The 12,691-nt window shown below is 45.7% G+C and overlaps 1 protein-coding gene across 1 annotated transcript in view; it reads right to left on the bottom strand.

The window, feature by feature from the left end:
- The window catches only part of LOC144792162 (retinoic acid receptor responder protein 1-like), a 69,327-nt gene extending 56,908 nt beyond the window's left edge, over positions 1-12,419 (bottom strand). The window contains exon 1 of the mRNA XM_078667055.1: positions 12,062-12,419. Within this exon, the coding sequence (XP_078523181.1) occupies positions 12,062-12,283 (222 nt within the window). The 5' untranslated portion in view covers positions 12,284-12,419. The remainder of the gene's footprint in view (positions 1-12,061) is intronic.
- Positions 12,420-12,691: the final 272 nt, after the last annotated feature.

Genomic DNA, 12,691 nt, shown 5'->3' with positions numbered 1-12,691 from the left:
CACTGCAGTCAGAGTGGGGAATGCCCTCTGTCCCACTTTACGGTACTATCCCCCGGAGTTGCACTTTTGCTTGAGTTTGGACTGGAGCCTCATGACAGGCCGTCTGTGTCCCTAGCACCCAATGGGGAGCGACTGCCATTACATCTGATTACAATTAGATGATGTAATAGCAAGTTGTTACTTACAGAGCTTATAAACAGCATGTGTGATACGAACAGGTATATAAACGAGCATTGGCAAATACAATAGGCCTCGTCTTTTGGCCCATTTGGGTGTGACAATCTGTTTTTAGTGGTGATTTAAACACTGGTACTCGCAAACATTTTCCCAGGGGTCAAAATTATATGGTCTATGATGTGACTGAAGGTCGCATTGATGCCAGCAGGATTGGGGTAATTGGAGAGATGGATGTAAGGTGGGCGTAGGTGGAGCGAAGCATATAAATGGGGACGCTTTGCTGACTCTGACCACGTTTGGATTTGTGCTGTTCCAGTTTCCTGCTACCTCTTGCGGAACCCGCTTCGCGGGTCCCGCTTCATGGGGGGGCAACTCGCTGTCATCTGAAGGACTTTGCCATCATACCGGGAGGCGTGTGGTGTTATCAGGGCTGCGAGCGAGTGTAGCGCTGCACTGGGACTACATTACCCAGGAGCGCTGCTAGCCCGGAGTTACACCAGCTGGGCCGCTCTCCCTGACCGCACCTCCTATTTACCCAGAGCCCCTATTTTAGTTATAGCCAATCCCGCTGCGCGGGAGCAGCCGGGAGAAGCCCGGGACAAGGGCGGGACCGTCTGTGGCCGTCCGGGGCCGAGGGAGGCCGGGCTGGGCCATCCCATTGATATTTGCCGCACTGGTACTGTAAGCAAGTTAATATAGTTGCGACATTAATTTTACTTGTCGTTATATATAGTGGTGCCTAGGGGTTATCTACATGGCCTGTTCTGTAAACACATCCACTTTGCTGCCGTTGGTGGGTGAAGCGGAAGCAGCTGTTATGGGCCCCCTAGATACCTATTTTAAACGGCTGCCCCAGGACATCGACAGGGAAATTGCCTTGGCAGAAAGATGTGTGGGGCGTAGGTTGTCCATAGAATTGTTGAAAACCCCTCTTGAAAAACGTAAAAGCCAAAGTTTCCCCTCATTGGTAACCCCTTTATCATCTATCTTGCTCCCTGCTGTACACAACATTTCAAATCTTTTACTCCCAGTAAATGAGTCATTGGATACCTTTCCTTTAGAAATAGTAACCACTACTTTGCCTGCAAAGTCCCCCGGTGTTTCAACCAACTCACCCACTGGGCAACATTTTACAACTCAACCCAGTGTTCTAGCACATGCTATAAAACCTAAACCTTGCACAAAAAGGAAAAGGGGTGTTATTGCAAAGAAAGGCCAGTTCCTAAAACCCCCCAAAAAACATATGAAACTGAGCCGTCATATTACTGGGGATAACCCTATTGGGCTACCGGCGGGCGAGGGAGAAGTTGTTTCATTAGGCTTGGATCCCGTAACAATCGTATCCTCTGGGATACCATTACCATCAGGTCCAGATCCCATTGTCATAGCATCCCCTGGGACACCAACACCCAAGCCACAATTCCTTCTAGAAGTGGAGAAATTAATACGGTCCCTCTTAAACCCCTTTGAGGATAGACTTAAAAAGCTAGCTGAACAATTGAACCATCTAGAGCAGGCGAGCTTAGATAATTTTTTTTCTACCAAATCTCTAATTAAGTCTTGCCTCAAAACGGGAGGAAATATGAACACCCAACAACCAGTTGAGCGAGATGTGGGTGTCCCGCCGGTTGTTTTACAACCTCCTACTGCGAGTATTGCGAGTAGCTCTCAGGGAAAAGGTCAAAGTAGTAAGACTACCAATGACCAATCAACTGCTCTAACTAATAGTAATTGTGGGAAGACCAAGCCCCAGAGCACTGTAGTCAAAGGTAGAAAAGATTTGCCAAAGAATGCCACCCCTGTCATTACTAATACTTTACCCCTGCAAAGTACTTCGACAACCAGCCATGGTCCTTTGGCAAGCAATGATAAAAATCTAGGTAAAAATAGTGTTGGAACATATAAGTCCCATGCTCCAAAAGTGCCAAATAGAGGTGGCCTTGCAAGTGATGGAAGTAATATACTAGTGGGAAATAAGGCTCCCATGGTACCAAAGAATGTTGCCCCACCATGCTCTGTTGTCCAGGAACAAAGCCAACCAATACCCTATGTGACAAAACTTCCGACTAGGATACCCCCGATACAACTTACCCCTGACTCCTATCCCTATGTGGCTATCCTTACCAATGTTCCTCCCTTACTTCTAGGGCAAAGAGAAACCTATGAAATGTTAAAAATAAGGTTATGCATTGGTTAAGGGTTAACAGACCTCTACCTGGGGAAGTGGATGGATTGATCATCGGGGCTAGAAGGGTTAACTGGATAGGCAGTACCCTGAAACAACTGGGGGGTGAATGTATCATAATTAACTTCCAAGATCCGAGGGTGGTAGGACTGATCACGAGACCTGGTTGGAGTACTAGCAGTGGTGGGATTGGTATTGTGGACCTCACTTTTTTTTATCCAAGACCTGTGGACGCTCTTTTTGGTGGGAATCACGAGCCAGGGAGATTCAGTTTCTTTCCTTTGGCAGAGATCAACCCTTTCCAAGTTCCTATCCCACAACTAAATGTCTGTTATGGGCAACCGTGCAATCCTCATGATGGGTTGGGAAATTTGAGGTGGGGATGTTGACGGAGACCGGCAGATCCAATTGTAAATGTGGGTATTGTGGCTAGGGAGAATAACCCAGAGAAATCACTGGCAATAACAAGGGATGTAACATCAAGTCCAAATGGAGCGACCATCAATAGGGAATATGGAAATGTGAGAAGGGATAGCATGATATGTATGGGAAATATGGTGGGTGAATCAAGGCTTTTATTAGATACGGGTGTCATTGAGGGCAGGGTTGGTAATTGTGTGGACACTGTTATAGAAGAGGAATGCAACTGCGAGAGCTTGACCAACCACGCGCGTCTATGCCAGCCATCAATGTGGGGAGCTATAATAGCAATACCACGGGGAGGTTCCTTTCGTGGAATATTGCAGGGCTGTGTACTAGATTGTTGTCACAAAATTGGATAGATTTTGTCAACGGGTTTGAAATGTGTTTATTCCAGGAGACATGGGCTTGCGACCCAATTTTCCTCCCAGGCTATTTAAATTTTTGTATACCAGCGAGTAGAGGCCCAAGGGGCAGACCTATGGGAGGCTTAACAGTTTGGATCAAGCAAACTTTACAAGTTAAAATAAAAGTGCTTGACCTGGGTTGCAAGGATATACAACTACTCAGAATATCACCAGACAAGGGGGGTGTGATAGACATATACAATATCTATGCTAGGGGTATGAGTACTGGGAATTCCCCTACCCTAGAGGCTCTATCCTCCTTTCTAGAATCGCAGTCCCTGGGAAATAGAGTGGTTATGGCTGGCGACTTTAATAGGACCTTCGAGCCGTTGGAAAATACTGAACATCCACTAGGGCAGGAGGAAGATGTCCAATGGGGTGTCCCAAACCTGAATCTTGTACCAGTTAAGCGGTGGACAAAAGATATATTGCTATTGAATGCGTTATGTTTGGAATATGGCTTGAGGGCCCTCAATGGAAGGACAAAGAGCGACCAGGGAGGCAATTGTACATTTGACAATGGTCATAGTAAAAGTAGAATAGACTATGTCATTTGTAGCCTTAATTTATGGTGTGGGGTGGGTGATATGGAAATTGAGGGTAGATTAGAAAGTGATCATAATCCCCTTTGTGTCACCCATTCCTGGTGGAGGGTCACGCCTGACAATCCAGAGCCGCGTAGCGAAGTTGTACCGGTTATGGCCAATGATACACGAAGAGTTAAATGGCCAAATGTGTTGGCAAATGTGGCTTCCATGGATTACATAGACTCAGAGGTGGATAAAGCAATTGCAGCCATGGAGATAATAAATCCCGTAACACCTGGTTCCTCCTTAATAACAGCTATACACGATACGTTCTTTTCTCTTATAAAACCCCATTTTACTAGATTAGATAAGGTAAATAGAAAAGCCCCAGTTAAAATGGCGAGGTGGTTCAACAAACAGTGCAGGTCAGCCAGATTGGAATTGGGTAGGGCACTTAAAAGCAGAGACAAGGGTTTGATTAGTATAGCAAGGAAACACTACAATGTTAGTATCCGCAAGGCCAAGAAAAAGTGGGATGAGGAATATTGGGAAGAGTTGCTTGAAGCTTCCGGGTCAAGAAATTCTAGACTTTTTTGGCAAATTGTGAAGTGGGGCCGAGGTGGTACCCCTAATAGCCCAGATAACAATGTTAATGCGGCATCATGGGTTGAGTATTTTAAACCCCAGTATGCAGAAAACAGGGATATTGTGGCAATAGAACCTATTCCAGTGGTATTTTGCAAGGGAAACCTGTTTTCAAACAAAGAAGCAGAACTGGTAATTTCAACCCTACAAGGGGGGAAAGCACCAGGCTTAGATGGGATTCCCTCAGATATTTTTAAGCACGACAAGGTACGGTGGGCTAGGTATGTGACCTCACTGGGGAATGCTCTAGCTAAAGGGGCTGAAATCCCAGAAATATGGAAGGGGGCAATAATTATACCGATATATAAGAAGGGTGATCGGTCACTCCCGGCCAATTACAGGCCGATAAGTTTGATTGCCACTATCCAAAAAGTGGTTGGGAAGATGGTGGTCAATAAACTTATGGATTGGGTAGACGAGAACAATGCCCTCTCCCCCTATCAGGCAGGCTTTAGGCGGGCAACCAGCACGGTTGATCAAATATTTCGATTTACTATGTTGCGGTGGGGGACTGTACTCCTGGGCGAGGGCAGCCTTTATGTCGCATTTGTAGACTTGAGGGCTGCCTTCGACCTGGTGCCAAGGAGTAAGCTTTGGGCAGTCCTGAAAAAAACAGGGGTCCCACTTGAGTTGCTTACTCTTATAATGCGTCTTCACGAAAGCAACTTTGCCAAAGTCCAGTGGGGGAGTAATGGGGAATGTACCGTTAATTTTCCTGTTGGACGGGGTGTACGGCAGGGATGTGCAATGGCACCCCTGCTCTTCTCCCTGTTTATCAATGGTATCGTGAATAAGATGTTGGATGCAAGTGTGGATGCACCATCGCTAGCGGGCATCAGGGTCCCTATCCTGATGTTCACTGACGATACCCTTATTGTATCCAAAACCCCAGCAGGACTCCAGCGCGCCCTGAATATATTTGATATGTTTTGCGGGGAACATGGTCTCGAAGTTAATCCTAGCAAAACAAAGTTGATGGTTTTTGGTCAAAGGCGCCGATCCCAACCAAGGGTATCTCTGAATAATATCGAGCTTGAGGTAGTAAATGTTTTTACTTACCTAGGGGTAGAGATTTCAAGCAAGCCAGGCTGGTCACGACATATTGAGAAGGCGGTACTGAGACACCAGCAGATTTCAGGGGCGCTCCGGGCAGAACAAGTGAAATCAAAAATTCGGCCTGTAAAACCGGTCCTCATGGTCTATGGTGCTAAAGCCCTGGGTGCAGCCTTGTATGGGGCAGAAGTATGGGGTTTTGAGAGGCTCCCCGCCCTACAAATATCAGAGAATAGGTTCTTGAGGGGAATAACGAGCCTCCCCCAGAGCACACCATTAATACCACTTGGCTTGGATTTAGGGAGGAGACTGGTTAGTGACCGCGCCCGATTAAGGCCTATCCTTTATTGGAGACGACTGTGGACGACCCCAGAGATCCGACACTATGCTGATGGGTTTTTAGCCCTAGTTAAATCAGATATATTCCACAAAATATCATGGTTGAAGACGCTCAGGGTGGTTCTTGTTGAGCTCGGTCTCTCTAACCTTTGGGAAAATCCGGCTGGGGAAGTATTCCCAAGCAAAAACATAATTAAGGCCATATATTGGGATTATATAGAACAAAAGCTCTGGAGGAGTACACATGCAGAAACAATGGGGGGTAGATTTATGGAAATAAAAATGAGACCTGTACTAGAACAGTATTGGGACAGTATAACTGTCCCGATAGATAGGAAGTTATTTTTCCAGCTACGGTCAGGTTCTCTCCCATTGAGGTCATTGACGGGCAGATGGAGGAGTACCAATAGCTCGTGTTGCCCGGTATGTGGTGCCCTAAATGAAAGCATTACACACTTCTTATTTCTGTGTGAGGCCTATGCAAACCCTAGGAGAGAATGGCTAGCCCCAGTTTGTAGAAACCTTGGGGTATTAATTAAGTGGGGTCGAGGGGTTGAGGATTATTTGTACCTCCACCGAAATGCCTATAGTGCTGGGAACAGCAAAATACTTGGGGTGGGCATGGTCTATTAGGAGGAGGGCTCTATCTCTCAATATGCACTAAATTTCACATTAATTTTAAAAAAACTATTTTTGTCAAAGCTTGCACAACTGTCTAAAATGTATCTCATGTGTATGAAATATGAATTTTAATTATAATGTATTTTAAATGTATGAATTTTAAATTGTATGTTTGTGCTTTTATGAGTGTATAACTCGAATAAAGCTTTTTCAACCAATCGCATATAAATGGTGTGGACTTCGAGTCATGGAGTTAATTTGAGGATTTCGTTCCATTCCATATTGCCCTCTACATTGTGCCCCTTGTCTATAGAAGAGACACAGATTTAGCAATACCTTGTTCCGCTGTGTTTCAGTCGCTATCAATGTACCGCACCCTGGGGTTAGCCTTCTCTGCTTTCTATTGCTACCTTTAGCGCGTCAAGTGTGCACTGGAAGTATCTTGATTGCTGAACTGGAATGAAATTGAATCTTCTCCCTCACAATCTCCTTATTTCTTTAGTTTATCTGTAAACATTAAGAATGTTTATAAACAGACTCAGTTAAGGGCTATAAGAACTGACGGAGACCCCCTGCTTTGTTAAGACTTGCACTATGTGTTGCTGGCAGAAAGAGCATATGGAGTGTTCTGGTTGCTTGTAAAGTCTGTGCACACACTTCCTTTTTTGCTTTTGATGATATCACTGTATATTTTTAGATTCTTGTGAAGAGTCCTCTGAACGTGCCCCTCCACTGTTTTCAGCAGGTTCTATTTAACATCCATTATAATGTTTTGTTGAGATGTGAATTATAGATAGTAATACAGTAATCAGTAAATATGCTAAAATTGATGAAGACTGGACTTTTCCAGCACTTTGTAGCACTTAACACTGAAGTAAAAGCTGTACTCAATGCAACATAAATACACTCCACATAATACCAGGCAGTGCCACATATTTATATGCTACATAATTACACTGCACTCAATGCAACATACACTCCAAATAATACCACTCAGTGCTACATAATTACAAGCCACATAATTACACTCTACTGAATGCAACATACACTCCACACAATATCACTCAGTACCACTTAATTACACGCCACATAATAACACTCGACTCAATGCAATATAAATACACTCCACATAATACCACTCAGTACCACATGATTACACACCACGTAATTACACTCTACAGAATGCAACATAAATACACTCCACATAATACCACTCAGTACCACATAATCATACATCACAATTAGACTATATTCAATGCAACGGAAATACACTCCACATTATACCACTCAGTGCCACATAATTACACACCACATAATTACACTCTACTCAATGCAACATAAATACACTCCACATAAATGCACTCTATGCCACATACCACCAATCAACATAAATGCACTCCACACCATGACACAATTTCACTAAGCATAATTTCACTCAACACCACAGTTCCAGGCCACACAGTTCAACTCCACCCATTTCCAATACATACCACATAATTGCACACCAAACAACATATTTCAACTCCACAATCCACAACGTACCTCCAATTCACACCATATACTGGCACCACCTGAGCACCAAACATCACTCACCACCACCATTTTGCATCAGCGAACCACCTAAGCATCACCTAAACATCAACTAAGCACCACATCAGTCTGCCCTGGGAATCTGGCATCTGTTGATTCTCCCCTAGCGTCTGCTGCTCGTGTTCTAATTAAATTACTGTTTTCCAAACTCCACTCCCCCGTTATTTATGTCCCGCTCCCCCTTAACAAAAAAAATTAATAACAAACAAGCATGAGAACAGGCAGGAAGAAGTTGCCAGCAGTGCAAGTACAAAAAAACTGGAAGACATTTTTCATGTTAAAATCTTTTTTAATCAGGTTGTTCAGTTGTATATAATGTCATCTTAGTTTGTTTAAAGGTAACAAAAACGCTTAACACTTTTTATTATAACTTTTCAACATGATGCACAGCAGCCAAAATGCTCTACAACATAGCCAAAAGTTCTGGCTAAACACATAAGGCACCAAAGGCGAGACCTATTGGCTATGCCAATGCTTGTTCTTCTTTGGGGTGTATATGCAGAGGGTGGTATGGATGGGTGGCAAGAGGCCAGGTATATTTTTCTTGTTTGGGGGTAAATGCAGAGGGTGGTATGGATGGGTGGCATGGATGGGTGGCATGAGGCCAGGTATATTTTTCTTGTTTGGGGTGGGGGTATATGCAGAGGGTGGTATGCATGGGTGGCAGGAGGCCAGGTATATTTTCTTGTTTGGGGGTATATGCAGAGGGTGGTATGGATGGGTGGCAGGAGACCAGGTATATTTTTCTTGTTTGGGGTGGGGGTATATGCAGAGGGTGGTATGGATGGGTGGCAAGAGGCCAGGTATATTTTCTTGTTTGGGGGTATATGCAGAGGGTGGTATGGATGGGTGGCAGGAGACCAGGAATATTTTTCTTGTTTGGGGGGGGGGGGGTATATGCAGAGGTTGGTATGCATGGGTGTCAGGAGGCCAGGTATATTTCTCTTATTTTGGTGGGGTCTATGCAGAGGGTGGTATGGGTGGGTACCAGAAGAGCCAGGTATATTTTTTTGTATGGGGTTAAATGCAGAGTGGGACTTGGATGGGTGTCAAGAGGCCAGGTATATTGTTCTTGTTTGGGGGTATATGCAGAGGGGGGTATGGATGAGTGGCAAGGGGCACGGTATATTTTTCTTGTTTGGGGGTATATGCAGAGGGTGGTATGAATGGGTGGCAGGGGCCAGGTATAATTTTCTTGTTTGGGGGGTTTATGCAGAGGGTGGTATGGATGGGTGGCAGGGGGCCAGGTATATTTTTCTTGTTTGGTAGGTATATGCAGAGGGTGATATGGATGGGTGGTAGGGGGCCAGGTATATTTTTCTTGTTTGGTAGGTATATGCAGAGGGTGATATGGATGGGTGGTAGGGGGCCAGGTATATTTTTATATCTGGATTTGGAAAGAAGATGCATTTTCAGAGGGTGGGAGGTACGAGGAGGCGAGGTATTTTTTTTATTTGGGGTAGGAGGGGGTATCTCGAGGGTTGTGCAGTGTGCAGAGTAAAGAGGCCCAGTTTTTACGTTTTTATTTTTACATATTACATATAGCTACCTCAATGCTCCACTCCCCGGCCTATATGTTGGGCGCAGGGTCAGATGATTTGGGAGGGTCATGTAGAACAAAAAACTATAGATTGGTGAAAATATGAGTAACTGTGATGTTTTTTCACTTTGGGGTTACTGGCATGACAGAGGACACGAACTTTGCTCTCGTTGCCTATTTGATGTCACTCATAACACCTTGGTGAAAAACTTCCCCATCATTCACACGCTATCCAGCTACACTTCTCTATGTACCCTTCTGAATTTTGTGCAATAAAAGCACCCACATATGGTGTGTGAACAGCACAAAGACACAGTCTTCGGGGCACTCACAGACACACAACGTGTAATGCATGTGAGATAGATTGTGGAACAAAAGATTTACACAGAAAATGGCCTGTCGGAAATTGAGTGAAAATTAGTGTCAAGAGCGAAAAACAATCTAAAAATCTCGTATTGTGTGTCAATGAAGGGTTGACGTGTACAGGGTAAGAATACTGATAGGAGGAAAGAAACTGCATGAAAAAAATATGGAATGAAATGTTCGCTTTAAACCCGATCATATGCAAGTTACACAAGTTTAGTTTACTCATACATGTAAAGCAGAAGTAGGCCTCAGTCAACTTCTTTAGCAGGGCCTACGTTTTCTGTGCGTTTTCTGTCACGCTTTAGATGCCTAAGATGTGTCATAAAACCAATACATACACGGGACTCATTTTCAAAACTGTATTTAGGCATTAGAAGACATGCATTGTATGATCTGTGCCCCTTTCTTAGCTTTGCTTCCTATCTTTGCACACCAAGGTTGGTCAGCGAGACATTTGAACTGTATTTGCGTCACGAATCACGAGTGCGTTGCTACACACATTCATAGTGACCTCTATGAGAGAGATTCCAAGCTCCCTGAATGTGCCCGGCTGCGTGTCTGGCTAAATGTCCTTCCGCACTTTCCTTGTGCTGCGGATACTTTAGAATGTTAGGTGGCTGGTCGCTCCTACACTTTAAATGCCCCCACTTCTGGGCGCTGTTGGTCATCAAAGTCACTCTGAAGGCGTGAGCTTGGAAAGGCTTCCGTAGAGATCTTGTGAGCAGTGCTTTAAATGAGCCGGTACTGTCCGGTACAGGGTACTGGCACTTTTTTTATTTTGAGAGGGAGAGTACCAGCACTTTTCAATAGAAATGCAATACCTTTAATTGGAGAATACCAGCACTTCTCAGGAAACAAGCAGGTACTCTGGTTCAGAGTAACTGAACTTCTATTTTTTCCATTTCAAGCACTGCTTGTGGGCAAATAAAATGATCACTAAATCAAACTTACACGCGGGAAAAAGCTCCATGATGCACACGTGTGAGCAAGGGGCTGTCTAAAGCGGACTTGTGAACAGGGAAAGTCTCCTTAAAGTTGACCTAAGTGTAGTGAAGGCTCCCGTAGCTAGGCATGCAGGTGGTGAAAGCTTTCTGAAGCAGATATTTGCATAGACAAAAAAAAACAGACTTGTCAACGCGGGAAATGCCCCTCAAATGGGAGTCGGAAAGGTTCTCTACCGAGGAACTGATCAGCCTAGTGCTTCTTAAAACAGACCTCTCAGCAGTGTCTCATAATTTCAGTGCTTAATTTGTAAAAACATAAGAGCCAGTGATCTTCTCGGGAGGCAACTGCAGCCTGCACCACCCATTCCTCTAGCCAACACTGCAAATGACAGTACCAACTCAACTAACCACGCTCTCCCATCAGTATGACGATTCAGACTATTCCAGGCCACTCAAAGGTGTTCTAATGGTGTGAGCTGCAAGTATTTTTCATATATTTTTTCTCCACTGTATACAGACGTATTCAACACTTTATTTGTGCTCATCTCAAAATTAGACAGGCTTTGTCGGAAGTTCGGAACTGTCATTAGAGCAGGTTCTGAAAATTAAGTGCCAACGCTGAGCAGTGGGAGGCACCCCTCAAATTAAACACTGCATAATTTGTCATAAAGCACACTGGGAACGGAGAAAGGCGCTTTAAAGTGGATACGTGCCCGGGGAAAGCCTGGCGAACGCTTTCCTGCGCGCAGGGAAAGGGGCCATGGCTGGGACTTGTGACCGGGGAAAGGCTCCATGAAGTGGACTTGTGAGAAATGCGTCCTTCAGCACACATGCCACTAGAGGGAAAGGTTTCCAAAAGTGGATATATGCTCAGGAAAGTAGACCCGTGAGAAGAGAAAATAAATACATTAAAATTTCCTTGAAGTGAGAAGAAAACAGCAGAAGAAATATGACGTAGGAGGGACGCCAGAAAGTACTTTCAGAGCTTGGATACTCGCCGAAAATGAAGATTGGATGAGAGAATTGCTCTCTAAATGGACCAGTGCAGATGGAAAGCCGCCAGAAGCAGAGCCCTGGGCGGGGGGGGGGGGGGGGGGGGTCTCCAGAAGAGGCCCTGGGACAAGGGGCACCGCCAGACACTTTTCTCAGTTCCCCATCCTCTGGCTCATATGAGACACGAATATCTTGGCTTCACCGTAGCCCTAGGGAGCCCCCCGCCCCCTCGGGTCAGCAGGTGCACAGCTTACCTTCACTGTGGCCTTGGTCACCTCCCTCAGGATCACCAAGTTGTTGGGCGAAGCGGCGAGATAGTTTAGATAGTGGACGGCCACCCTGGCCGTCTGCCGGGCATGTCTGTGGGACGTGGGGATGTCCAGGACTGAGTCCGACTTGAAGGGGAACGGCAGTAACCCGGCGGCGCACAGGGACAGGAGCCCGCAGAGGGCGGAGAGGCAGAGGTACCCCTGCATGGTTGGGCGGAGGGAGGGTCGCTGTGCCAAGGTACCAGAAGAGAGACGTCCGTGAGCTGCTGCCGGCGACCGAACTCCTCAGACAGACTCCTCGGGAGCCCTGCGAGAGTCCGCTGCTCTTATGCAACAGAGCGCACACACGGCTCTCCGGCCCTCCTCCGGCCCGCCTCCCGAGGTGGCTGTCACGACCAAGAAACGGCCCTCTTCGCCCACCCATTGGCATCTCCTCGCTTACTCCACGCATGCCGCGGGGCTTTGCACTTTGACGTAGCACCTTCTACATGTAACGTTACTCGTCCTTTGCAGACCATGTATAAACTATAGCATCCCGAGAACAGGGCTTTAAGTGGGCCGGGTCCTGCCGGGGCTCAGCACCGACAGTTCTAAAAAGCGGTGCCCAGACGGATC

This window comes from Lissotriton helveticus, chromosome 11 (assembly GCF_964261635.1).
Source record: "Lissotriton helveticus chromosome 11, aLisHel1.1, whole genome shotgun sequence".
Lineage (NCBI taxonomy): Eukaryota > Metazoa > Chordata > Amphibia > Caudata > Salamandridae > Lissotriton > Lissotriton helveticus.
Note: the sequence above shows the minus strand (reverse complement) of the source record. Positions and strands in the feature narration are given on the sequence as shown.